Source organism: Caloenas nicobarica, chromosome 14, assembly GCF_036013445.1.
Source record: "Caloenas nicobarica isolate bCalNic1 chromosome 14, bCalNic1.hap1, whole genome shotgun sequence".
NCBI lineage: Eukaryota > Metazoa > Chordata > Aves > Columbiformes > Columbidae > Caloenas > Caloenas nicobarica.
The window spans coordinates 16,695,503-16,723,465 of record NC_088258.1 but is presented as its reverse complement, the minus strand read 5'-3'; the positions used below and the strand labels follow the sequence as shown (position 1 = coordinate 16,723,465).

The 27,963-nt window shown below is 37.9% G+C and overlaps 1 protein-coding gene across 4 annotated transcripts; it reads left to right on the top strand.

The window, feature by feature from the left end:
- Window positions 1-19: 19 nt before the first annotated feature.
- On the top strand, window positions 20-27,885 carry ZC3H7A (zinc finger CCCH-type containing 7A). Of its 4 annotated transcripts, none has more exons than XM_065644581.1 (23): window positions 20-99; window positions 6,525-6,628; window positions 7,745-7,784; window positions 8,617-8,814; window positions 9,330-9,488; window positions 10,862-10,942; window positions 11,029-11,070; window positions 11,872-11,902; window positions 12,422-12,702; window positions 13,647-13,854; window positions 14,824-14,888; window positions 15,574-15,766; window positions 17,495-17,656; window positions 18,269-18,465; window positions 18,693-18,790; window positions 19,831-20,012; window positions 21,406-21,482; window positions 22,025-22,158; window positions 22,512-22,617; window positions 23,130-23,238; window positions 24,106-24,239; window positions 24,593-24,756; window positions 26,083-27,885. In XM_065644581.1, the coding sequence occupies exons 2-23, from the start codon at window positions 6,561-6,563 to the stop codon at window positions 26,270-26,272; spliced, it is 2,919 nt and encodes a 972-aa protein (XP_065500653.1). In that variant the 5' UTR covers window positions 20-99; window positions 6,525-6,560; the 3' UTR covers window positions 26,273-27,885. The 4 variants fall into 4 exon arrangements, with proteins under 4 accessions (XP_065500653.1, XP_065500655.1, XP_065500656.1 ...); XM_065644583.1 differs by lacking the exon at window positions 26,083-27,885 and adding an exon at window positions 25,349-25,433; XM_065644584.1 differs by lacking the exons at window positions 24,593-24,756; window positions 26,083-27,885 and having other exon boundaries at window positions 24,090-24,221.
- The last annotated feature ends 78 nt before the right edge of the window (window positions 27,886-27,963 follow it).

Genomic DNA, 27,963 nt, shown 5'->3' with positions numbered 1-27,963 from the left:
CGCTGCCGTTGTCGCCGCCGCTGTCGCCGCCGCCGTCGCCCGCCCGGCTCGCTGGCTCCGCCTTCCGCGGCGCTGCGCTCCCGCGGGCCCGAGGGGCAGGTAGGGACCGCGCGCCGCTTCCCCCGCGCTTGGCGGGGCTGCCCCGCCTGAGGAAGGGGCGAGAGGCGGCCCCGCCTGGCCGCTCCCGGTCCGGCCCGGCCGGCCGGAGCCGCTCCCGCCCCTCCCCGGCCGAGGGGCGGCCGCACCGTCCCGCCGCCGCGGGGCCGACCGTCTCGCTCCCCGCCCCGGGAGAGCGGAGCGGCCCTCCCGCTGCCTGTGCCTCCCGGCGCGGGGGGCGGCGGGCGCGGGCGGGCGGGCCGCTGTCGGTTCCTCTGGAGAAGCCGGGCGGGTGCCCGCGGAGGAGGCTGCTGCCGGCGATCGGGAGCCGGTTGGCGCGAACAAAGGCGGCGGGCGGGCGGGCCCGGCGCGGAGCGGGGCGGGCGGCGGCCCCGGGGCCCGCTCAGCCCCGCCGGGCAGGCCGGCTCGCCGCCGCCTCTCTTCGAGAAAACGGGCGCTTCAGGGGCTCGCCTGTTGCTTCGTGACCGGAGCAAACCCGGCGTTTGACAGGAGCCGCGGAGAGCGGGGCCGTGTGCCGTGCCCGGGCCGCCCCGTCCCGCGCCGGCCGGGCGGGTTGTTCCCTCGTTCGTCCGACCGAAGGAACCAACAGCCCGTTTGCCGCTTGTTTAATTTGCCGAGCCGCTGCTCTCGGCTGGGCAGCTCTGTTAGCGTTTGGTTACAGAAAGTCATCCCTGTGTTACAGGAAGTGAAAACGAAAAAAAACCCCAGAGACTGTCAGTTGTCATCATCAATCCGATTACCAAAGCTTATCTTGGTGTCAATTCTGTTGATAAACCTGGGTTTATTGATAAGATGCTCCCTCTTCAGCTTGCGTTTCACATCTGTTCTTTCCTAAAGTGTTTTGGAGAACTATAAAGCAAAGTCTTCTAGCCCCACTCCTTAATTTCCTGGGGAAATGAAGTGACTTTACAAAGAGTCTTTGTTCTCTCCTTTTTCTTTCATGGATTAAAAAAAAAAAGTAGGAAAGCTATGAAAATAGGAAACAAACTCTGAACAGTGTCTTATTTTGTGGGTAGAGAACGAGTTTGAGGAGATGCAACTAAATACTTAAGGTAAAGAAAGAATAAGGAATGAGTAGATGTTGAACTGTTGCTGTAAATTCAATTTCATTTGTTTTATTTAGATATTTCATTTTGACAACAGTTAAGTTTGTTTCTCTTTACAGAAATAAAAACTAAAACTGAGTTATGTCTGTGTTATTAAGTGGCTTTTTGAGCTGACATAACAGAATTGTGTGATTGTAACCAGAAGTGTTAGATTAAGCAGAGGAATTAATTCAGAACTATTGAAACGTGTGTCGTGCATGCCGCATGTTTGAAATGTCTTACATAATTGCCTGGTGATGCATGAGCACGACTATTAAATCTTTCATGCTTTTGCTATCTGAGGAAGATAATTCTAAAAAGGCTTTATATTAAGTTTTCTATTTTCCTTTCCTCATCTTGATGCCACTCCAAGTCTGTTGACCAGTTTACAATCTCTGTAAGTCATGCTTTAATTTGCACTGCGGTTTGTTATCTGTAATTATTCATTTAAACTGTCAGATGGTTAGGATGGGCAATAAAATTGCTTTGGGAAGTCTGCTTTGGGTCAGGCTTATTCTGTTGGGCAGGTGCTCGGTGTCCGGTTTGCTTCTTGGCTGGGTTGGACCTGGGGTAACAGGACAATTTTGTGGGTGACATCCCTCGGACGCAGTCAGGGCACAGCTGCGTGTGCCACTTCCCCGCCTCACATGTCTCTGCTGCCTTGTGCCCCTGGGGTGGGAGTTGCACGTATGCAGCTTTTTGGATGCAGATACCTGAACATGTTGCACTTGCTGCTGCTGGTAGTGCGGTGGGCAGCACCAGAGATGGGCTTACGCTGCTTATAGGAGAAAGGGGTTTATACTGGCTGCCTTTTAACCGTGTATTCACTCGTGCTGTTCTGTTTCAGTCTTCCCATTCTCTTTGCATTGTTGTCTTTATTCTGAGACCCAGCGCATAACTTCTCTCTTCTACAGTTTTCCTATATGGAAACATTGGTGAACTGTTCATGTTTTGATTTTTTACGCAGACTTCTGGTTTCACAGCTGCTGGTTGTTTTGAGAAGGTTTTGAGGTATGATGGTGTAGATGATGGGTTAATTTTTGACTGAGTTGATTTAATATTTTGAGTTTGTTACCTTCTCTCCTGCCTGTGTCACGAAGAGGGGGAGGAGGCCGATGGTAGGATCCAAAGGAAGGTCTCTTCACTCACTGTGATTTTCACTAGACGTGCACCCCAGTCAAGCTTCATAATTCAGCTGAAGCACTGAGGCTGGAAGAGATCTATCAGCAGCAATCATGATAACATTTTCAATGTGCTTTGTACTGTACAAAGATCTAATTTGAGATTCCTGTAACCCGGTAATTGCATTAATAGTGAAGTCAGCGATGCATGACAGGAGGACATGCTTCTGTGTTTTAAAAGAACACGTCTATACACCACACTTGGTTTTTAAGTTCTAGCTGGGTGGAGGAGGACCACTGACTTCCAGTTGTTTTCAGCAGTTAGGCCTGAAGGCGCAGAGGATGCTTATTAAAAGCATTTATTATAGCTGGAACCATTGATGTCAATAACGAACAGTAACGGAATTATTTGATGAGCTGAAGGTCATAATTCCCAATGGTAGTATTAATAGTTCTGCTCCCCAGATAACGTTCTGCATTTTTCTTCTATTCTCCATTCTCCTCTAAATAAGCTGTCTGCCCAACTGTGTGCAGCAGGAGAGTGGATTAGTCCTGCCCAGTTCCTTCCCCCTCCGGACTGAATTTTCCACTGGAGGAGCTTGTGTGCATGACAAACTGTACATACTTGCTCCCTGGATTCGCAATTTAGAAATAGAAAGGCTAGACTGTCCGAAGTTTTAAGCAGTGTGGCTTTCCTTTTCAGAATAAGCAAGGCCTGTATGCCGTCTACAGAAAAACTCAGTTGTCTGCATTCTTGTGTGAGTTTGGTGATTTGCATTCCAGAGATCAGTTTTGCTTTGCGACAGAGTCTAGCAATTGTTGTGTTCCTTTAAAACTTATCTTGAATGCCTCAGAAGTGTCAAAATGTAGAAAACAGAATTTTCTGGAAGAAAAGCAAATAACCAGTAAGAGGCATAAGTGGCTTCGTATAAGAGAAAAGTGCAGGTATTCCTGGGTGCCAGAACTGGCACAAAACTTGTTTTCCCCCGTCTCCTATTTGTGTGACTGGACCAACATCTATCAGAAAAGGTGACATTGGCTACTGGCAGTGTGCTTTCTGTCACTTGGCTTCGGCTTTTGTGAAACATGATGAGTTGAAGCTTGTGATAAGGATAAAACAGTATAAATTGTTCTTTAACTTGTTTGGGTTTAGGCATCTTTTTTTTTTTTTCTTCACCTTTACTAGATTTAGTAGATTGAGCTCCAGTTGGTCATGTAGCAGTAGTTGTATTATAGAAATGTAACATTTAATGCAACAATCAGTTCTGCCTATGACCTTAATTGCGGAGACATTAGTTTGTTTGTTTTCCCAGATCCCATACTGTTTTTTTCCTTTCCTTTTGCTTATCTCTTTCAGTGAATTGTACACAGTAAAGCAACGGTATAGGCTTTGCTTTTCTAGTAGAAGTTAAAAGCAACATTTAAACGTTTTAAATGTATGTACATATTACAGAATCATAGAATGGTTTGGGTTGGAAGGGACCTTAAAGCTCATCTGGTCCCACCCCTGCCATGGGCAGGGACACCTTCCACAGCCCAGGCTGCTCCAGCCCTAAATCTACCCTCTTTCAGTTAAATATGTATATTTGTTTCAATTAAAATATATGTATATTTGTTTCAATTAAAATATATGTATATATATATTTCTGCCTCAGCAGACAGAGGAGAAGAGCTGCTGCTAAATAGGTGGGGTTTTAAAAACTTTTAAAAGTAGATGTATGACATTAAAAGCCAAGACACGACTGTTATTTGCCTTGTGTGAGTCTAACGTGTTTCTGATTGCTTGAGAGCATCTAAGAATAATTTGGATGGGAGACATGCTGCTAGAGGTGCTATCTGAAACAATTTTCAATCCTCTGCAAAATCATCAAATATTTGGGCAATGTGACTGTCAAAGTATGTTAAAGAAAGATAATTCTCGCCTGAACATCTTATTGATGCAGATGAGTAAGTAGGAAAAAAATAGAAAACTGCTTTGAATCATAAATTACGCCTCTCACATATGTTCATCACTGGCTAGATATTCTTTTATCTGTGATACCAATTTGTAACATTTCCATTAACTGTGTTGTTGTGGACAAACTGGATCTGCACACCTTCAAGTTTCAATATCTTTTATTCTTTAATATTTACACTAGAGGTAATAAATAAATGCAATTGTTACTGTGCTGGACCTTTTTCATCTCTTTGCAAGTTGTTGGTGTGGAGCATTGAGGTTGATGAAAATTAGCAGAGTAAAGCTGATCTTAATGCTTGCCCAGATCTTGACACAAGCAAGACTCTTGTGTTGGCAAGGTATTACTTTGTCAGTTGTTAATTCAGGGGACTAAAATATGTTTTACGTAACTTATTTATTTTTGTGGGAAAGCATATGCTGATATCGCTGCTTTCTTTGGTTAGGATGAGAACTTCTTAGTCTTGCTAGCCCTCATTTGAGTTATAAAAGCTAACCTTCTGGCATTTGTATTTAGATTTATTCATAGATATGCTGCTGTTACTCACTTTATCTTCTAATAAAAGTCTTTCATAGATGTGCCAAAAGCACAGTATATATTACTAACTTGTGGAAGAAAAGATGGTGCTTAAAATAACATGAAAAACAGTTACAAAAAGTGTTCATGGTTATTTCCTCTCTGGAGAGTAGATTACTGAGCGCTATTTATATACCTAAACAAGCAATATCTGAACACTTCAGGTCACTGAACTATTGTAGCTGACCATGATATTTATCTACAGACTGATTCTTATTTTTATTTCTTTCGAAGCTTGCTGATATTAGAGGTTGTGGTAGGAAGTGGGGAGAAATGGGGACCTTGGAGTGAGTCCATCAGTTTGCTTAGTGACCTTAAGAAAATTACGCAGTGTCTTATGCTCATTTTAGGCGTGTGTCACAATAGGGCTGACTCTTAATGGCTTGAAATGGTGCAAACCTCATAGGTTTGCTCAAGATGCTTTGGCAAGGTTTGTAAACATTATTAGAGCTGAAAGCTCATCAGATTGTTTCATTATTCCAAGTAATTCGCAGAGAGTATCTTCTCCAGCTGGTTTCTATTTTCAGTTGCTATTTTCTTGAGTTTGATGGGGGTTATTTTGTTTATTTTGCTCTGTTTTCATTTTTCCATCATTGATGTGAAATGGTAGCCTGGCACAAAACACTGGCTTTTTTAATCTTAGTTTCAAGACTAACAGAGATGTACTGCATGCAGTTACTTTTTTTTTTTTTAAAAAAACCAAACTATAAATTCCTACAAAGAGTAACTTTGTTCACAAAAATACGTATTTCTTCAAGAGACTTTTTAGACTTTTTTTGAATTTCAGTATTTTCAGAATGCAACTTTGTCCTACTGATTTTTTTTTAATAAAAAAATAAGTTGTGTTCTTATATTGCAATTAGTCACAGCTGTATGCAGCTGTGAAACCATAGCCTTATCTCGAAGGTTACACAGATCATTTTCGCCTATTTGACTTGAGTTATTTGTAAATCCAGTAAATGAAAGACACGAAGAAAAAAAATCACCGAGTCGGGCTACTTAAATTGGATTTAAATGTCAAGTCGACAATGTGGAATTACATTAAAGTAATTCAGTTTTTCAAATGAAGTAGGTAGTCTTTGCTACTGGTAAAGTGTCCAAGATTTTCACCTTGGTCAACTGGTAGGTATTATTAAACCAGTAGTATTTTGCTTCTAAGTACACCTTAGCTGTTGAGTGATGATGAGAGACTCTAGAATTAGACTTAATGGTAGTTTTCTAATCAGTTTGCATACTATTAATAAATATACCAGGGTCTGGAGTTTATTCCTACTTCAACAAACAAACACAAGAACTCCAAGGCTATGGACGGGGCAGTGGGGACCATTGGCTGCGTTTAGCAGTAATGCATGAGAGCTGAGCTTGTGGCTCTGTTTAGTTTCACTAACAAGGCTCTGCGTGATCTGGAGTAAGTCAGTGGAAAACCAAAGGGAAAGGAGAAATTGGAAGAAAGGTTTTCTGTAGGTGGGCGCTGACAGCGGGGATGTTTTCTGACCCGGGGCTTCAACCTGGGTTGCTGTGAGCCCTGCGGTGTTTGTCTGGAGTTTCTTCAGCTGAGGTGCAGGATCATGTTTGTGTGACGGAATTAGTGTCGATGTGAGATCGCATCCTTCTGGGCCAAACGCAACCTGCCGTGCACTAACAGCCCTTTATCTTTCTTCCTTTTTGAGGAGTGGCATATCCGAAAAGTGGATGTTCAGGATAACATGTCCAATGTGTCGGAAGAGAGAAGCGCTAGACAACAGAACATTAAGAAAGGACTCCAGTTTATAGAGTATGATTTTGTGGTTTTATTCTTGTATGCTTCTACACATATGTATGCGAGATGGACAGCCCTGGGAAAGCCCTTGGATAGAGCACCAGCGGAGGAAGGAGGAGGAGGACATGTGTTTCTCCTCAGAGTATTTGCTAACATGAACATGGAGGTGGAGAACAGTCTTAAAGAAAATACAGAGCCCCTCTTTGTTCTTAAACCGAACAGATGGAGGGTGGGAGGGTATTCCTTTTCTGCTTTTGAGAAAAATCAGCAGTGAATTTTTTTGGTGAGTGGAAAATGTCAATACCCTAAAATCCACCTGATGGACAGCTACACCTAAGAGTAGCTTGCTACTGAAAGGGCTGGGTTTGCTAAGCACCACGTGTTTCAACTCACTGGAGCTAAAACTTAACCTAATGAAAAATCATCTTATTAATAGTAGTTAATTTTCATTTGCATCAATGCCAAATTCTTCTCCAGAAGATCCTGGCTAGCTTAAAATCATTGTGAAATTTCACACTAGTGCAAAAAACTGCCCTTTTAAAAGTTATTTAGAAACAGATTCTCAGATAACCCATATGGGAAGGGAAAGGGTTCCTATTTTTCTTCCTGAAAAGTTAAAAGTAAATAGCTTTGTTCTGCGCTAGAGAAAATAGCGGTTGTGTGTCATACAAAAGAACTCTTAAAATTCCCCTAGTGTCATTGGTATGACTTAATTAAAATGGATGTTTTCTTTTGACAGATAATTTGTCATTATATAATGCTTACAAGAAGATTGCAGTTCTCTTTGTGTATAATCTGTTTCTGCACAGTGGAGGAGAGAAAAGTAGTAGGTTTTAAACAAAGTTGAGGTTTTAAGCTCAAAGCATTCAAAACCTTAATGCGTTTTGAGCAGCAGAGTTGAGCCTGGCTAAGTAACTTGAAATGAAAATAAGTCATTAGTAGTAAGAAAACGGAGTTGTTTAATCGAAACCAGTCTCCAGCACTTCTGCCTTGTTCAGCGCAGGCAATGAACAATATTTAGAGATTTGCCTGTTGCAGTGAGACTGTGTTAAGTTAGAACCAGTATTCTCCAATGTGATCGTCTTTTAAGCAATGTGAATAATACGTAAATTTTGTAATTTCTTTTTCTAGATCTACTTTGCCCTATCCAGGGACACAAGAACAATATGAGGTAATCAAATTACTTTCGCATTTCCAGAAGGGTTTTTAACATGGGCCCATCTTATTATATTTATTCTTTTTTTAAAAATCATCATTTAATTAGTGGTATAGTATGAATGGTAATTTACAATGTCTCAATATTGGAACTGGGCACTACTTACATCGTGATACAGGTATTCAGATATTTGGAATTCACTCATTTAGCAGTCCAGATTAACTCTTTCTCTACTGATGTTTGGGATGAATTTGGAGCATTCATTGGATAAAACAGTGTGCTATTCTGAGTAAAGTTTAGAGTGGCACAGCAAAAGTGAGATAGAAGGACTTCAGTCACATCAGTCTTCATAACATTTTGTTTCTGTGCATGTTATTATTTTGCATAATTTTTGACTTATATTTTCAGACTCATCTTTTTAGCATTTTTATCCAATGGTAGGTGGTTTCATTGGATTTGAGATGATATTAGAAAACAATGCAATCATTCACATTTAGATTAAAAAAAAATCTTATGCTCTGCAAAACCAACCTTTGTGCACTGCTGATTTACCCGTTGCTAGGGCTGCTGCTTGCTAAAAGAATGTAGGGAAATATATGTGTCTTTTTAACTTATATGAAGTAATTATTTTATCAGTAGTTTACCCTCTCTTTTATTTACATATTGTGGTGTTGAATATTAGAGATTGTCTTGGGAAAATGTCAGAAGAAAAATATCAATACAGATGAAAGTTTTGCATTTCATTCTGATTCTGTGAAGTTACAAGTATAAATTTTATATTTAAAAGGTATTTGAAAGATAAACAACAAATACTGCTGTTGATGAGTGTTTCTTTTCTTTGTTGCAGTTATTTATACGAGAGCTTGTTAGAAATCTTTTTAATGAAGGGAATGATGTATATCGGGAAGGTGATTGGAGAGGATCACTGAGTCACTATACAGAAGCTATAAATATAGCTGATTATGCTAATTCTGAAGAAATCCACGTTTCCGATGATATTTTAGAGAAGTTGCACGTGAACAGGATAGCATGTTTTTCAAATTTGGTAAGCTGCTGTTTAAACTGTGGGATTTCTCAGTGCACTAACGGAGTGTGGAGACACGAAAAGTTTCCTAGTGAGTGAAAAGCTCTTTGTGTTGGTTTGAGAATTGGCGTGTTTCAAATCATCATTTTGGTTTGTTCTTTAATATTTTTACAAGTATAATCCTTGAAATATTTTTAGTTACTAACACTAGAATATTATCATTTAAGAAGTCATAGTAGGCTTGGAAGTTGAGGGAACAGTATTTTTATCCATTTATACTGTTGATTGCACCTGAATCTGCTGTTTCCTCTGTGGAATAAGAGCTAAATTGTCTTCAAAACTGTTACTGGATTTCACATGACTGTTGGCCCTGCTGCTTTTTAGTTGCATGAGCTGGTGACTTAGCAACACTCATACATGCAGTGGCCTTGGTGAATGTTTTATAATGTTTCAATACCTTTGTCTAATACAGTTTAAATTTGCTATTTGAATGCTAATAGTTCTGATTAGTGTCTTTTTTTTCTTTTTTCTCATAGGGATTGCATGAAAAAGTTCTAGAAGACTGTGAGATAGCATTAAGATTGAATGAAAATAATTTCAGAGCTCTCTATCGGAAAGCAAAAGCTTTGAATGAACTGAGAAGTTATAAGAAGGCTTATGATGCTGTAGCAAAATGTTCTCTTGCTGTGCCACAGGTAGGTAAATTATATATTGATGATTATTTTTAAAGATTTAATACAGAAAACATATATTTACATCAAGATCATTTAAGGTTTTTTGATTGGTTTGGGTTTTTTTAATGCAGAAAAATATTTTTTTATTCCTCTAAGAATTATTTTTTGTTGTGGAAGTGAAAACTGATAGCAGAGATGTCAGTCCCCAAGCTCAGTTTGTTGTGCCAACTTTCAGCAAAAGAAACAGTCAACTTGCAGTGGGGGTCGAGTGCCATAAACCTTTGTAATAAAAACTAAAACCACTGTTTGTGGTTTTAAATTCTCTACAGTTGTGGGGTTTTGTTTTGATTTTTTTAAAGGAATGCATCAGATGCAACTCTGCAGCACTTTCAATTTATTTTTAATCCCGAATTAATCTAATTTGGCTCCCTGAGACACTTCATAATGCCAACTAAAATGCAGTGAGAGGATGATTAGGAGACTGACTTCAGACATGCGTTCCCGATTTGAACTAAAATGCTGATGGAAACTTTACATGCTTTGCTCGAAAAGACTGGTCACAGGATGGAACACTGAGTTGCATTTTTTTTGCCTTTCTACATCAAAATTACAGTGAAATGGACGGACAACTGTTGAGCTCTTCATATAGAGAAGGATTCAGTTGCGTTTCCAAAGACACAGCAGTTTATCTGAATGTGTAGCTGTGGACTTTGGATCCTCACTTTGAACCTCCAGATCTTAATGTTTTCATTTAAGGTTTATATGCCTTTACGTAAGTTCTATAAATGCTTTTTCTAGGTCTGGGACACATTCTGAAAATGAAATCTTCAAATAATTTAAATGGATAGTTAGCGTAACTATAGGACAGAGTGAAATACAAGCAGGTTTTTAACTCCACTTTCTAGTTTTGTGGTGCCAAAATACAGAGTTCTCTTTAAATATTCAGCAGTGTTATGTAGTAGCTGACATGATGGTAACTAGAAATGTGGCCTTCAATTTGTGTAAAAACAAACAAATCCCATCCTCAAACCCCAAGCACCTTCCCCAAATCAACAAACAAAAATACCCCCCCCACCAAAACATAAAACAACCAAACCAAACCAAGCAAACAACAACCAACCAAACAAACCCACCAAAACCAACACCACACCACTTCTCTGAACTTCTCTGGTTTGGGAAAAATCTTTACATCGTTTTCAATTCAAATGAATGGAACAGAAGGATACTGTCTATTTTCTGGATATTTAAAAATTCCACATATTGGATTAATTTTGCTTGAGGGTAGCTGTATTTTTCAGCATTAGGTTACATCTCAGTCTATATTCTGATGGGACTGTAAACAGATGTCTTGACTAGAAGACAATACATGTAAATGATGAAATTTTGTCTTTTAGGATGAAAGTGTGATTAAGCTTACCCAAGAACTAGCTCAAAAACTAGGGTTAAAAATAAGGAAAGCATATGTAAGAGCAAAGGTAAGATTTTATTTTAACATTTTACACTGAGGTTTCCCCCTCTTGATATCAATTTGGTACTTAATGAATGTATCTTTTCATTGCAGCCACCCTCTGCAAATGCAGTTTCTAGTGATGTATCAGCTCAGGTACGGTTTTACATGTTCCAAGTGCAATCTGAATTTAAACTAAGGGGAATAATTTTTTCATAATTTGATGATGTTGAAGTAAAAGTTGCGCAACTGATATTTTATAGAAGATGCTGTTATTTTAGACTTCAGGGTGCTGTTGATCTTTGTGTTCAGTTTTGCTATGTATTTATGGCAGACTGGGACCTAAGATTATCATTCAAGTTATCTTTGTAGAATAAATGCTAGTTAAAAAATTAAATCCAATGCAATGAATATATTTACTTTTAATGTCTCGAGGCAAAGGCATAGTTATTGTGCTTGTTTAGTTATTTATTTTATTTTGTAGCCAGTTATCAAAGTGAAGGGTGCCCTTTAATTTGTGCATTTGTCCAAATTCGACCTTCATTAGAACCTGAACTTGCGTTTATCTTGCTATTTGTAATGTGTCTGAAGAGCAGTAATGAAGAGGTATTAATCTTTGTCTTACAGACTTTTTTTATAGGAATATAGACAATTTAGCTGTAAATGAATAGGAACAGCTCACTTAAGATACTGTTTAGACTCTTTAATTCCCTAAAGTGTCGCTCTCACTTTGGCTGGTTGGTTGCAGGTTTTCAGTGATACTGTGGATTTCAGTCTGCAAATGGATGCTTTATCTAAAGAACTATTTGACCTTTAAATTCCATTAGACTTTGTAAATGTCAAATTTTAGAAAACCTAAATTTGAGGACTTAAATGCTCAGTCTTTACATATGTATTTGAAAAATTTTAATGGCTCTTGTGCAAAGTGCTGAGAGGTATTTTTTTTCTCACTTACAGAATTCTTCTTCTGTAGAAGATATTGAGTTAGGTGAGTCTTGTTGTGTTGCCATATTAATGCCAGGAAGCTAAATATGCCATGCAGATCTAGTTGTATTGGTTATGAAATTTCCTAAGAAAATTCTTCTTGTCACTTGAAAGATCGATGGTAAAAAGTCCAATCTGCTTATCTCTAAAACTACATATTTAAGTGGCGAAGCAGATTTTCTTTTTTCTTCTCAACTTGATATAACTGTAACTGCTCCTATAGTGATTGCCTCATACTGTTCTCTTTAACTCAGAATAATAGTGAGGAGAGAATATGCCAAAGATTTAGTAAACTATCAGGTCTGGAACTTTTCATGTCTTTTTTAGTTTGAGTAATAGATAAACAGAGATATAAGTGCACATGAATTGTAAGTTAGTGGAAGTTGGAAACATTTCATGTGGTTTTGCTTAAACATTCTTCATGTTTCTCTACTCCCTCACCCTCCCACATTGTCAGAGTTACGCGAGATAGTTTTACATCTTTGAACAAAAGTTCCAGTGATTCCCGTCTTACCTCTTTCAGATTTATCTGACCAGAAGCAAGAGATGGTTTCTGCTGCTTCTTCATCAAACTTTGTTTCTGAAGTGTCTAAAGTGTCATCAGTACCTGCAGCATCGTTATCTTCTGTTATGCCTCTTCAAGTGGAAAAGGTTTCTTTGCCTTCTGCAGTGTTGGCAAATGGAGGGAATGTTTCTTTCTCTATGCCAGAAGCATGTTTAGATTGTGGAGATGGAGATATAATTATTGGGGAAGAACTTGATGAATTACTTGATTCTGTGCCTGACCCAGATGAAAGTGTAATGGTAAGACTTTTTTGTTTTTCTTTCTCGAAAGATTGTCCTTACGAGTGGGATCTTGTATTTTTATCAAGTAGTGAAATGTGAGTTAACTTTCCCAGTAACATTGAGCTCCGTTTCTCCACAGTTGGGTTGAATCTCAGGTGCAGATTCTTGCAAATGTGGCTGTAAAGATACCAGGACCCAGCAGAGCTCCAAGGACAATTATATTGGGTTTATGTGTTGGAAAACCTGAGCGAGGTTGCTGGGGGACAGATGCTACTTCAGAAATACTGCTGTACTACTACTGATACTACCATAGTGGGAGGGATACTACTGCTGGGAAGGACTGTGAAAAGTAGATGTTTGAAGTCTGGGCTACTGTGTATTTATTAATTTTTTCATGGTGCAAATTAGCCTGCTCAGAACCTGAGAGTGTGTTGGAGTGCCCACCCTGTAACTGCCCAAACTATAGTTAAACTTCTGCTAAAAGCTTTGCAGGACAGTCGTACTTGTGCTGTGGTCTTCTAGTGCATTCCCCAGTGTTTCTGCAGTCAGAGCTTTGTCCAGATCCACCTCCTGGGTAACAAGAAATAGTTAGACCATCACGAATCTTAACTTTTTATATTTTTTAGAAGAGATTATTAGAGAAATGGAGGCACATGAATAATTGTTGTAAATTACACCGTTGTTCCAGAGCTAGAGCAGGCAGTGAAGGATATGGAGTTCCTCAGCTGTTAGTCAGAATGAGAGCTCTGATGGATGAGCAGAAGTGTCTGAACTTTTGTTCCTTTAGACCTCTCGAGTTCAGCTTCTAGGGATGGAACGCCAACACTTAGCAGCGATAGTAGGTATATAAAAACTTGCAAAAACTTTACTGAAAGAAATACTATTGCACATTGTGTTCTTGGGCAGGCTTTTTCACTGTGTATGAACATTCTTTTTGAATTCCTTTTTTTTTTTTTTCCCAGCAAACTACAGGAGCCAGAGGACCTATTCCTGCAGGAAGCATAGCTCCTAGTGTACCTTTCTCTGCCTCTTTGTTGGGGACACTGCCAGTTAGTGCAGGATTTGTTCCTTCACCTTCTCTTTCAGAAATCTTTTCACAGCCTTTGGCTTCTTCACTGGAAAATTTTTGTTCACCATTAAGCACCTTTTCAATCAGTGACCCCAAAAGAGGTAAGAAATGAGTCTTAATATTGAACCTTTTATGATGAGAGAGAGTTGTGCATGAGCCAACTGGTTTCTCTTTTTAACATACGGCTTTTCACAACTCTTCAGTAATATTTAACGCTTAACATTTGATTTGTGCTCAGAATTTTTGAGAGTATTGATAATTTATACATAAATTTATACATAAAGCTTTGGTTTACTTGGGATCTGCATAAGCATGCTTCATGCTCACTCTATTCAGTTTTTCTGCATTTATCGTGTAAGTTATTTTGTTCGGGTGAATAAGTATAAAGAAGGAACCACGTTCTTTCAGACTTTTTTTTTTAAAATAAAGGTGTTCTTATGGCTTAAACTACTTCTGATGATTTGGCAATATGAAAAAATTCTAAGAGGCTAATATAACTGTGCACTCTGAAAAGATACCAGTATTGCATGTTTGGATTCAAACTTTAGGGACTATCATTATGTACTGAAATCAGGTATGTGAAACAACAAGATATAAATAGCCAGTGAACTAGAGAAGATTAAAATAAAGTTTTCTCTCTAATAACCAGTGTTACAGGAGCATGCTCTCTCTGGAACAAAGCCAAATTTACAAAATAAAATTTAAAATAAAAGCATCCTTTTAACCCTCTTTCATCTGCTCATTTTTGATAGTCAGGTATTGCTTATCTAGCTGCCCTTTTAGTACTGCACATGTACTTCATGTTGCTTCAGCATGTGCCTGTGAAGCTACTGCTGCTGTTAATCAGATGGTTATATTGGAGATGATTTTCTAGTGATTTTTCAGCCCAGATGTTTACAAGGGGCTTTTACATAACTGAAAAAATAATTTTAGCAAACAAAAAGAACTTGGGTATTTGTCAAAAAAACCCCAAAGCTTTGATATTTCTGCTTCTCGGGAATGAGAAATAATTTTTTGCATAGCGTGTTTTGGGGAACTGAAATAATTAAAAGTTATTTTTGTTCCTTTAGACCTCTCAAATTCAGCTTCTAGGGATGGAACGCCAACACTTAGCAGCAATAATTCCCCATTGTTTGTAAGTATTTTTCACGTTTTCACATCAGTTCAAATGTTAATGCCTTGTAGGCTTAACATAGATCTTAATTTTTACAGTAGAAGTTTCTATTTTTAAAAATGGCACTTCAACCATTAAAATATGATTCTGTCTTGGAAAACAGTTGTGCAGTAGCTCACAGCAACAGTAATTAAACACAAGAAAAAAATTTAAAATGTTGTTTTATGTATGCAGGCTTTGACTACTGTCATAATGACCCTTCTGTTCTGAGGAACTTGCTGTAAGATACTGTGGAAGTGTGAAATAACCAACCTAGGAGGGACAGTCTCTTATGGTCTGAGTGCCAAATGGTTGGAATCCTGGAGAAGTGTCCTGGTACGGGGACAGAGCAGAGATCGCCTGGTGTGTCTCTGGGTTCCAGCCCTGCTGGGCGTTTTCCAGCTCGTGGGGCTGCGCCCTGAGCAGGATGGACTCGAGTTCACCTGCCAAGTGCTGTTCTCCCTCTACCTGGTTGGGTCTTGCTACATGCTTAGTCTGTGCTGAGTATACAGCTTTGTGTCTCCCCTTCTTAGACACATGCTTAAGTTTGTATTACTCATTTTTTGTGTGTAGTCCGTTTTATGCTTTAAAAAAATACATTCAGTAGGTTAAATTTTGATTGTAAATAAATTACATGGATTGAGTAAAATGTGCTTTCTTCCAACAGATAAATGGCCCTAGTAGTTTGTTTGGGTCTGAAAATTACATGGGAATTGCAGGCCAAACTAGAAATGACTTTTCAAATGTCTTTAGCAGTGCAACTGCTAATATACCAGTATCTTCAGCGCTTGCAGGAAGAAACCCATTAGAAGGCACACACGAACTAAGACAGGCCTGCCAGTTATGTTTTGTTAAAAAAGGTAAGGGGCTTTTTTAACTCGATTGTTTGTTTTGTTTTGTTTTTTAATTAAAAAGCATACGTTTAAAATGGTAGTGTTGATAAGTTAAAATACTGTTGGCTTCTAAACAGTGTTAACCCTGACTTGTTCTTTGCAGATGTAGTACAATCTTGTTATTAAGGAACTGGTAAAATGTTTCAACAGCTATTTTATCTTCTTTCTTCTTGTCTTTATTTCCTGTCCTAATAGATTATCAGTTCCTAAAACTGCCCCAAATGGCCACACGCTTCCCCCAGCCCGTAGGTTCACTATGTAAGGTCGTTCACGTTCTGTATTCGCTTTCCTCCCAGCCCCCAGGGTCTTGTGAAGAATGACAGCTTTGCTCAAGACTAAAAAAAACTTGCAGTGCTCTCTCTGATTGGCCCTGGGGAATTGAACCGCAGTTCAAAGTACCTGGTAACCTTCACATCCCGTCTGTTTTATTGTTCTTTTAAACTAATTCTAAGTCATAATCCTGAGGCTTCCAAGCCTTAGTAATTATTAACTCCACTGTATTGACACAAAGGATCTTAACCAGTATTGGGCTTTAATGTAACTAATCTTAGGCCTGAGCTGTTGCTGTTGAACAGAGCTGTATTCTAGGGGCAATAGCTTTTATTAAGACTAATCTTAAAAATAAGCCTTGTCTTTCAAGTCATAGGTGTCATTGGTATTGATACACTAATAAAGTGCAGCATAGTAACGGATCTTTCTAAAGAATTGTATCAAGACATTTGCAGGATGACCGTTGTCGTTTTAAGAACTTTTTTCTTAGTTTAAAGTTATTTTTACAAGAAAAATCCATGAAGTGATGTTTGAAAAACTACAGAACACGTTCTGTTAAAAGCAGGAGCTATACATTTTTGTGTGTATACTACTTTAGCATATTCCCATCTTGACTTTTTGTATCAAAACATCTTTTTCTTCTGTTTCTTTGCATCTCTATGAAAGCCTTCAAGTGTCTCCTGCTTTTACTATCTACATTTGAAATTCTACTGTTCCATCAGCTGCTTCTCAAGGGAAACTGGGTCATGCTCTTTTTTTTGTAGTCTCTTAAATAGCAAAATTCACTGAGCATTGCTCGTCTTCAGCCTCACTCTTTGATTTCTTAACTCTAGTGGTAATATAATCTTCACTTTAGCGTCAATCTAAAGACAGAGTTTACGCATATTTTTGCTTCCAAAATCACAAAGTTCTGGGATTGACATTTATATTTTTGGCACGTGTGTACTTCTTACCTAGCGTGTTTTGTCTCTGGACATAGTAACTGTTCTAATACAATAGAAGTTGAAGGTTAAGATAGCCATTTACTGATCCTTGGAATTTGTTTGCATTGACTTCTTATAAATAAGCAATTTAAGCTTTAAATTAGTGTTAAGGAAACGTATACTTTGGGTTTTGAAAAAAGGCAGCAACTTGTTGCTGTCCCAAAGTAATCTTAAGGTTGCAACACAGCATCCTTCCCCAAATAACTTGTATTTTTTTTTCTTGCTGAGACTGGTCCTTTAGTAAGTATTCATTTTTTTTCCTATTCTGCTCAACATGGCTGTTAATGACTTTTGCTTCTTCAGAGTTGCTGGTGCAAGTAGGAATTCTATACAGTGTGTTCGTGTACTTTGCTTTTGGGCTTATGTGCCAGGCTGTGTATCGAAATGTTAGAAGTATGCTGCAATTTATGCAAATGTAAGCAATTTTCTGTGATTGTTTCAGGTCCCAAATTATTGGATTACGCTTACCATCCCAGTTTAGAACATAAATGTAAGAAGGATATTCTAATTGGCAGAATAAAAAACTCTGAAGATAAATCATGGAAAAAAATACGTCCAAGACCTACAAAGACACAGTATGTGGGACCATATTATATATGTAAAGGTAAGTGTTCTAGATAGTCAAATGTTAATGCCTACACTCAAAGTGCTAAATGCTTTTCCACAGTGAGGGATAGAATGAGTTTTTATTCTTGCTCATGGGAGGTGGAGAAGGAAGTTTACTGGATTGCTTATATTTTCAAAGGCTATAAGGAGAGCCGTATTTTGACTGTTAATGTAATTAACGCACTGGACTTCTGTATTGTGCTTCATCAGGAATAACTTTGCTTCCAAGCACCGGTCTATTACTATTCAAAACAACAGCAAAGCATTCTTGTTAGACTTCTACCCCTACTTATGATGTAGGCAAGATGCCTTGTGGATTAATTTACAACTACATCTGACTGTATTTAAGCAAAGGGTATTCTGGGTTCTCAGCGTTGTTGCCTTCAAGTAGAAAAGGGCAGTTGCTGGAGGTGTTACCTCAACCTTTCTGAGCCGTCTCACATTTTCAGCAAGTCATTTAGCATAAGGTTTTGCTTCTGTCGGACTTCAGTGTACAACAGGTGTAGCTTCTTTATGAAAAGCATTTGAAATGGAGATAGGGGAAGCTTTAAGATGAATTTCTAATAACAGGTGTGTAAAAGCAATGTCATATTCAATGTTATCATTTCAGATGTTGCTGCTGAAGAGGAATGCAGATACCCAGGTCACTGCACGTTTGCGTATTGCCAAGAGGAGATCGATGTGTGGACACTGGAGCGCAAAGGGGCTTTAAATCGAGAAGCTCTTTTTGGAGGAAATGGAAAGATCAACTTGACTGTGTCTCGACTTCTTCAAGAACATCATGGATTATTTATGTTTCTTTGTGAGGTGCTGCTTCATTTCTAATGACACAATAAAAATGATAACAGAGAATAAAATTGCCTGGGAAGAAATGCTTTGGTTGATGACTGTTTTGTAAATTCTGCAATGCATGGTCAGTAATAATCTGGCTAGCTTTAGCTTAGACACTAGTTGAAGTCTGTGTTAAAACCTTTAAGGTGTATTTTTAGGTGTATGAAATACAGACTCTATAATTACCTGTTTTTGTATTCCAGAGATGTTTTGATCACAAACCCAGAATAATAAGCAAAAGGAACAAGGATAACTCATCTTCTTGTTCTCACCCTGCTATGCATGACTTCGAAGATAACAAGTATGTCTGAAACACCATCTCTTTAAGTTTCGAATTAAAAGCAAAGGTTTCAGGGAATTTTAAAATATTGACTTTCATTTCTTACCTGTTGCTAACTTCTCTTCCTTGCCAACTGACTGTTATGCTTTGGTGGTATCAATGAGACAAAGTTACTGGACAAGGATTGTCTCATGTAACTAAATGGAGAGTGAACTACTTCTTCATTGATGTATTCAAAATTAGTGATATCCACTCTCTGACTGGTTTTGATGTCAGTTTGTTAATAGCTTATCTGCCTGGTGACCTGAATTGAGGTAAATAAATGTGCGATGTTAAATTAATATAGGAATTCGTAAGTTTGCTCATTCTTTGGTCTATTTTGCTTATTTTGCTGTAGCTTTAGCTCAGGTAAGAACAGGTTTACCTTAATTACAGCATCTGAGAGAGACCATAGTCCTTAATAATTCAGTTGATTAAAAAATAGTAAGGGGAAGGTGTCTTTTAATCATTCTTTGAAAGTTAACAAAGACTTCATAGTGGGTAATAGTGTAAAGTAACTTTTGGAGAATTTATAGACTTACATTTTTATATGATGGAAACATAAGTGGGAGCATTTGAGTTGTTTGTTTTGCATTCCATTCGCCTGTACTGTGGCAACACCAGAGCTGTAAGAGCTCGGCTGTTCCTGTGGTGTATTTAACTCTTTCCTCAGTGGTGCTCTATAAAAAGGCACTTACGTTTGTAATGAGATCAGGATATCTACTTGAAAGAGGGTATGAAATGCTTTCCGTCCTGGAAACCAGCGATCCAGTTGGGTTGAATTCAGTCATGCTTTGCAGAAGAGGAACCTCTGGATTTCACAAGAGTACTGTTCCGTGACCTCAGTTTACTCAGCCTGGAAATGATAATTAGATGCTACTTCTTTGGCTTCCTGATTTCAAGTAAAAAGTCTTAAAAAGACATTTGAATAAGCTATGATGAGGGATGGTTATTTTATGTGGTTTTCCACACAAGAACAAAGTCATTTTAAGGAGTATCTAAAACTGACTGTTTTTAAACAGGTGCCTTGTCCACATTTTGCGAGAAACTATGGTGAAATATTCCAAAATCCGCCCTTTTCAAGTTCGATGTCAGCTTGACCTGTGCAGACATGAGGTGCATTATGGCTGCTTACGGGAGGATAAATGCTTTTATGCTCACAGTCTGGTAGAGCTTAAAGTCTGGATAATGCAAAAGGAAACAGGTACGTTTGGTAAAATGCTCTTTTTACTCTTCATTGTAGTGCCACTTCTTCCTTGTCTCAGCTCCCTTCTGAAATCAGCAACTTGGGATCAGAGCAATCACTTACAATTTGGTGGAATCTTTCATACAGCATATTCAATGAACAGTAATGTAAATATGATCAAAAGTATTGAGTATGCTACTAGCTATTCAAAATTAGCAAGGTTTTTATAGTAAAAACTGTCCAAACTGCTCATTATTATCAGAAATAATAATAAAAATTCTGGGAAAAAAAAGTCTTTTAAAAAAAGTCTTGAGCAGATGTTAAATTCCAGTCAAACTAGTTTTGTTTTTGTGTTTAAACCTTGAAAGTTTGGAAGATCTTGATCAGATTTCTTTTTCACAGAGCACTGAAAGAAAAGCTTGAAATGTTTTATTTATACCATTGTTTTCCTCCATCCCCCAGTAGAAGAATAAAGTTTTTCCGCAGTTAAACCTTTCTTTTAGCTTAGTGCCATTCTGATATTCTTATATAGTGATCCAGAAAATAAATCTTTCCAGTTCACTACTCTTGCTCTCATTAGTGTACGTGTTGGTAAAACTTAGATATTTTGCTGTTCTTGCCCGCGCAGGACATTTAGGCTGCTTTTTGTTGATCTTGCTTGTTTTTCTTGGCTTCTTTGAGGATAAGAAATTTTACTACTTCATTTCTACCTGATGCTTTTGAACACAATGTCTCTGTTCATTCCTTGGTCATGAGTTCCAAGCTCTCTGCGACATTTTTTTTTTTTTTAAATCAATGGAACTGTTAGCAGTAAATAATTTGTACCACACAACGGTTGCTCCTTCCTCCTGCCTTGCCGTGTGTGCCAGCAGTACTTTCCATATCAAGTGATCACGTTGGGTTGGTGTGATGCACAGAGGAAAAAGGGAAATGTGCAATCCCGAAATAAAGGGATAAATAATAAAAAATAATAAATCCCCGAAATAAATTCTGTTAGTAAGGCTTGTTTAAAACCTTGGTAAAGAATGCAGGGACAATCTAGTGTGTCAGCTTGGATTTTGGATCGTTTTTCTGTGGTCTATAATACAATGCAGCTTTTCTAATTAGACTGTCATTAGAGGTTTGGTACATTATGTTTAAATAAATACTCAAAGGTGCACCTTATTTGAGCAATCCATAATTTAAAAAAAAAAAGTTTGCTTTTGAATGTGATGATATATACAATATTTCTGTTTTGGAGCCCCCCATGAGATTCTTCAGTGTATGTGTATGGATGTAAATGTATGTGTATGTATGCAATATATAAAAAGAAAGATAAAAGTTTGGGGGCTTTAGTAGCATTCCAGTTTGAGCACGTCTGTAATTCTACAACAGTCAAAAGTGCTCAAGAACTTTTCCTCTTTCTTTACAGGTATTTCACATGATACTATCGTGCAAGAATCAAAGAAACACTGGCAGAACGTGGAGGCGAGTGCACATGGATCACAGGTATTTTCGATTACACTAATTCTGCAGTGCCCTTGGTGATGATTCTTTTTCTATGTCTGTGTATAATGTGGCTTATTTTAGAAATTGCTTTCTTAGTGCTCTCTTCAAATAATCTCTTTCACTGTAGGCTTTCTTTGGCTTGCTCCACTTAACACTAAAATGCCTGCTTTGCTTTTATGCAATTCCCTTTTGCTTTGCTTATTCTGTCATGGGTGGAACGTAAAACCTAAATATAATTTCAAAGTCAGCTGCCGTAGGGGCAATTAATTATCTTTTCAATATGTAGGACTTTTATGTGTTTAGTTTGTATATGTTTTCATGACTTCTGGCTTACATATACCTAAATCAGAAATAAGTTAAATAAACACGTCTGTTAAGAAAGTTTGAAGTTACAAGCTAAACTATTACAAGGCATGCAGTGTAACACCTGCTTCTGGACGTGTTGTAAACTTCTATTGTAGGGGGTAATTCATAATTATGTATGGATTTCTTTGCAGATACAAAATACCTTTTATTGTTGTTGTTATTTTTTTTGGCTTAAGATCCTTGGGAACCAAATGAAATCCGGAACACTTAATTTGAAGATGAAGTTTGTTTGTGGTCAGTGCTGGAGAAATGGCCAAGTTAATGAGCCAGACAGAAACAAAAAATATTGTAGTGCAAAGGCAAGACACCCGTAAGTAAGATCAAACAGTGAAATTTTTACCATTTTGTCAGCCATTTAAAGCCTCTTTTGGAAAACTTTATTACTGCTTTAAAAGAGTCATACAAGGAATCAAAAAACCATATTGAAGCAGAACACCGTCATCTCTTTGTAGTATGTTAAAAATTGGTAATGAGAAACACTTCGGTGGCTGGGTTTTTTTTTAATTTGCAGTTACGGTAAAGTCTCGGTAGAATTTAATTAAATCTCAAACATATGATGAAAGCTTTATAAAGAACCTTTCAGGGCTTTCCTGGTTCTGTTTCTGTGCACACAGTGTGTCTTTTTTTAACAGTATTTTCTTTCATTGAATGCATGTTTTTTAGATGGACCAAAGATCGCCGTGTGGTGCTCGTAATGTCTAATGAACGTAAGAAGTGGATGACCATTCGTCCTCTCCCCGCAAAGAAACAAGTGCCTCTGCAATTTGATGTATGTTTACCCAAAACTAACGTTTTAGTTAAAAAAAATAGACTAACTGGAAAACACTAGTAATGGGGCTGGTTTCATCGGTTCTGCAGAAATTCCCCTGGGAGTTGGTGGGAAGATGTTTATAGCGGTTGTGCAGAGTCCAGCCTTAGAAAAGCAACGATCTCGCATGTTATTGCTGAAGTGCTTTCTGATCAGTGGAAGTTAATAACTTTTTAAGTGATTTAACTGCGTTCTTACTATTTCCAGTGAATATTTCAGAAATAGTTTGTACATATCTGTGGTCTGGTAATCTGGAGGCAAAAAACAGTCACAGTACTTTCTTCCAGGAGTTTGGTTTTTCTAACTACAATATATGATTTTTTGAATAAAATAAACATGATTTTTCATGTGCTATAAGTGTCTGATTGAGAGGAGAAACACTAGTGAAGACTGAAAAAAAAATTTCTAGCATCATCCATTTTACTTTTTCTTGATTTTTTTTTTTTTTTTTTTTTTTTGAATTCACATTCCAGTTGTGCAATCATATTGCTTCAGGCAAGAAATGTCAGTATGATGGAAACTGCTCATTTGCTCACAGTCCTGAGGAAAGAGAGATGTGGACCTATATGAAGGAGAACAGCAGTAAGTAGAAGAGTAAATCTAGCATGTTATAAATCTAACTGTTCTGCTCTTCATTCTTGTTCCTCAATTTCTTTTTAATCCACTTTCTTTCACTGTCTTTCGTAGTAAACCTTGCAGGTGCCTTTTTTTTAAAATTTGGATAAGCCCAGACTGGGTGTTCAAAACCAATATTAAATAAAGATAGCCATATTATGTATTCGTTGCTTGATGTGGTTTTTAGCAATGAAGTGGCTTGTATCAATTTTTTTACATTAGTTTGAAATAGTATATTGAACCATTCAGCAATATAGGTTGGTGTTGATACTCTTTATTGCCATGTGCACGCACTGGGATTCTGTTGATATCATATGGGGGCAAGCTATTTGCGGAAGAATTCTGCCCCCTCCAAGGGATTTACTGGAAATTACTATTCACTTTCTGACGTCGACTTTTTATCTCATTGGAGTGTTACAGGCAAGAAATAATTGAAAATTGGAAGTGCCGAATGACGTAAATGATGATATCTCGGTCTGCAAGAAAGCAGATTATATTTACCAAAAACTGTAGCACACTTTATATTACTGCTTCGAAATTCAGGTACTGATACACAGTGGCACAGTTGTTATCTGTACTTGGGGTGCCTGTTCAGAAATGTGTAACATCTGACTTTCCCCCAAATAGGCAGAAATGGGTCTTGGTAAGTAGCCAGAGATTCATATTGCTCTTGGCTCCTGTCTCCAAACTCTGGAACTGTCTACATGGTCTTTCCTTTTCTCTTCTTGCAGTAGGTGGGGACTGAATTATACTTGCAAACTCAGTCATTTATCTAGTATTCTCAAACTCTTGCCTTAATTGCTAATTACTTATTTTAGCTTCTGCTCTCATTAGTTCAAGACTTGGAGAAGTTGTATGACATATGGCTAAAAAGTCAAAAACCAGAAAAAGGAGATGATACAGCTGCACAGGCAAACAAAGAAAATGGGAAACAAATTCACATGCCGACTGACTATGCTGAAGTTACAGTAAGTAATCATAGGTATAAATTCACACATGTGGGGTTTGGGGCGTTTGTTTCCCACTCCAGCCCCCCAGTCAGTAACATACGTCATCGTCCTTATTTTCTTGGTGCTTCCTCAGATCATTTCTAGCTACACTAAATGCAAACTTTAACTGGTGCTGTAAGGCGGTTCTTCTGAATCCTCTAAAGCCAGTGGAAGTCATAAACTTCAGGTGATTGCTTAAATAACTATAGCTGTTTAGATAAACAACAATTGACAGGGCAACGTGGAGAAAACATTCAGAATGTATTAGGAGCAATTCTGTGCTTACAGTATTGAATTCTTAATACTTTGTTTTCAAATTCCCTGTGAAACAGGTGGATTTTCACTGTTGGATGTGCGGGAAGAACTGTAATAGTGAGAAGCAATGGCAGGGTCACATTTCTTCTGAAAAGCATAAAGAGAAGGTTTTCCACACTGAGGACGATCAAAACTGCTGGCAGTATCGCTTTCCAACCGGATATTTTAGCATTTGCGATAGGTATGTGGTTTTTAAGATGTCAAAAATGCTGAAAAATGACAGTTCATAGCATAAATAATTAAGGTGATAACTAGTTTTGACAGACAATGTTTCTAATATTTCTTGCTCTGCATATATCTTTCAACAAGAAATTAAGAACGACAATATTTTAACACGTACTGTTAGAACTCAGGGAGTGACAAGGTGAATCGCGGCATCAAATTAATCACCTGTGTGATGTTAATAAAGGGTTGCAAGTTTATTGCAGCTGTGTGAAAGATCGTTGGTATTATTACAAGTTTACTGGGGCATCTGCATATTAATTACCTGTGGAATGCAAGAAAAATTCCTAGCTGGACAGTGATGTTGGAGCTTTAAGGCAAGTAGAAATGTCGTTGGCATCAAAACAACTTTGCTAAAATTGAGTATTTCTTACTGGAAATCGTTTATGAGCGTGTGGAAGAGCACTTCCAAGATCTGTTGTTTTTTCCCAGCACCGGTTGTATGTTTTGCTGCTTCTTTTAATTCTTAAATGCAGCTTGCTTACCTGACTGCAGTAGATTTTTTGTAAATCTGTTGAAAGTTCTTTCCGTTGTTGAAATCTTTTTGGAAGGCTAAAAACTTTGGTGACTGCATTCTGGAGTTAAAGATTCGGTTCGCTGCTACAGATGCCTTTGTTACTCCATTTCAAGTTAAAGGTTCTGAATGCCTTGGAGATCTTGAGAAATGGCACAGCATATAAAGCAAGTTATTTTTGTTTGCAGTCTTTGCATGGAAGCTTACATCTGCCTCCTTTACTAAATTTAAGTAACATCCTAAATGTATTTGATGTACTGAACACTAACAGACCTAGGATATGCAGCATAAAATGAATACAAACTGTTGTGCTTATAACTTAATATAAAAATACTAGGATAAAATGGATTCTGAAGTCATGCTGAGTACTTAAACCCCAAATTTAGATAACAAAGGGCAATTAATGAGTTGGATATTTTAACAATAGTAGTTATTTAGCTTAGTGAGTTAAATGATAAGGTATTAATTTACCTCATGAAATTAAAGGTTTGGAGCATTAAATTACTCAGTAAAGTAGCAGTCTGAAGAACAGGAAAAAAAAAGAGCCATCTCTTGTCCTCTACAAATATTTGACAGCTGAGAAAGAAAAATACAATCAAATGCTAAACAGAATTAGTGTTGTCTTACTTAAAAACTAAATACTCCTCCAGTTATTTTTTTTTGTCAATAATATTGTAGTGTATTTGAAAAACACAACCAGATAAAAATACCTAGATGTAATAATGATGATGATAAGTCTATGAATACGCTATTTGAAATCTGTCTTCACAGATATATGGCTGGTACTTGCACTGAAGGCAACAACTGTAAATTTGCCCATGGAAATGCTGAACTCCGTGAGTGGGAAGAACGAAGACAGGTTTTAAGAATGAAGCTCAGCAAAGCACGAAAAGATCACTTGATTGCTCCCAGTGATAATGACTTTGGAAAATATAGTTTTTTGTTTAAAGATTTAAACTAATACTGAGATGACACATACATGTTATCAGCTGGAAGCATAAACCAGAAAAATTGACAATAATCAAAAGCATGTGACAGAAAAGCTGCAGGTTTTCTGCTTTTATTGGCATATATTGTTCCTCCTGAACAGCAAAATATAGTAGATTTAGGGGGATTGGGCAGACCTGTCTATGCTCTCATGGAACAGAGTGGTGGTTAAAAAAATCTGAAGTATTATGTGCTTACCTTCTGTCGGACAGAAAGTTAGAAGGGGAGGAAGAGAGGTTATAATATCTAGGAAGCCCCCTAGTATCAGTCCTTCAGTTGAAAAACTTTAAGGTATCAAGGTATTACAAAACAGAGTGTTCTGGGCTAAGAAGAAAATGATAGATGAAAATTCTTCAGATCTTTTAATGGAGAGGATTTGTTTAAAACAAAGTTTGCTACTTATCTATATGTAGGTTGCTAAAAAGGATTTTCTTATTAAAGATTTTAAACAAAATAACCATTTAACTGCAATATATGTTGAATGGGTATTTTTTCTCTATTTGTATGTTTCAATATAATTTACTGGAAAAGGATCTTGGGAGGAAAAAAAGTATTAATTTTTGAAAATGAAGTAGTTAAAATTCTGTTTCTTGGTCTTTGCTGTTTAAATGATGATTTTGAAAGATTACACTTGTATGTCAGTATTGTGTATTACTGTATGGACTAATGTTGCCTGTAATAAAGAGACCTTTACACAAAGCTGTTTTCTGCATGTATCCTCTCAGGATTGAGATTTTTGTAAAAAAAACCAACCACCCAGTGATTTGCTTATTAGCAAAAGCTTGAGCACCTGTAGTTTATAATTTAATAAGTTGGTATTTGTGTCTCCAGCTGCTTGTTTGCAGTTTTCTCTATTGTCTTTAGCTCATCACATCACTAAAATAACAAAAACAGCCAACTAACTTGTGAGGTAGGCAAGCATTTTGGAGCTACGTGGTGCATGAGCCGACCCTCAGCTGCGTGAGACTTCAGATTCCCCCTTCACGGGCTGAGGTGGCTTGTGACTGACGAGCCTTTGGGCTTTGCAGTTCCTGGAGCTTCTCTTGCGTTCTGGCTTCTCTGCAGATCACGTTTTCAGCTTGGTGTGTTCACTTAATTTTTTTTCCCCCTTTTTTTACAAAGCTTCTATCAATCATTCATTCAAACTAGCTAAAGCTAGGATTCTTTTTTTCCCTTCTGACTCCCTTCTCCCTGAAGAATATTCTTCTGTTACTGGCTGACCTTATGTAATTAGAAGAGCTTTAAGAATTACTTCAGTAGTTTGAATGTAGTCATTGGCCATATATTGTGTGTATAGAAGGTGTTGAACCAAAGTTCAGTGATACCCGTACACGTGTCCAGCCCGGCTGCTGTGCCCCTTTCACAGCACAAAATAAAAGCACAAGGAATACTAAAACATCAGCTTATGCTTCAGCCAGGGGAAGTTGCAGTGACTGTTGGTTGGTTGGAACAGGGTGTGCAGACACCACCAGCCTGGTGCTCGGAACAGCACCTGCTGCTGCGCTCATTTTTTACCTTGTTTGTAATAATCTGCTTGAAATAAGGGTACGATGGACGCTGTTATTTCCGTGACAAAACCTGGTTGTATCGTGTGCCTTTCTGAATTGTTTTCTAATTTTTATGCTTTCGTTGTTTAATGTAATCGCTCTGTAAATTACTGGAAGT

Bases quoted from the DNA above. Each gene is read 5' to 3' on its own strand.
- ZC3H7A (XM_065644581.1), top strand. From the start codon at position 6,561: ATGTCCAATGTGTCGGAAGAGAGAAGCGCTAGACAACAGAACATTAAG. The intron at 7,785-8,616 runs GTAATCAAATTA...TCTTTGTTGCAG, and splicing joins GGACACAAGAACAATATGAG to TTATTTATACGAGAGCTTGT. The intron at 21,483-22,024 runs GTATTTTCGATT...TTTTGGCTTAAG, and splicing joins CGAGTGCACATGGATCACAG to ATCCTTGGGAACCAAATGAA.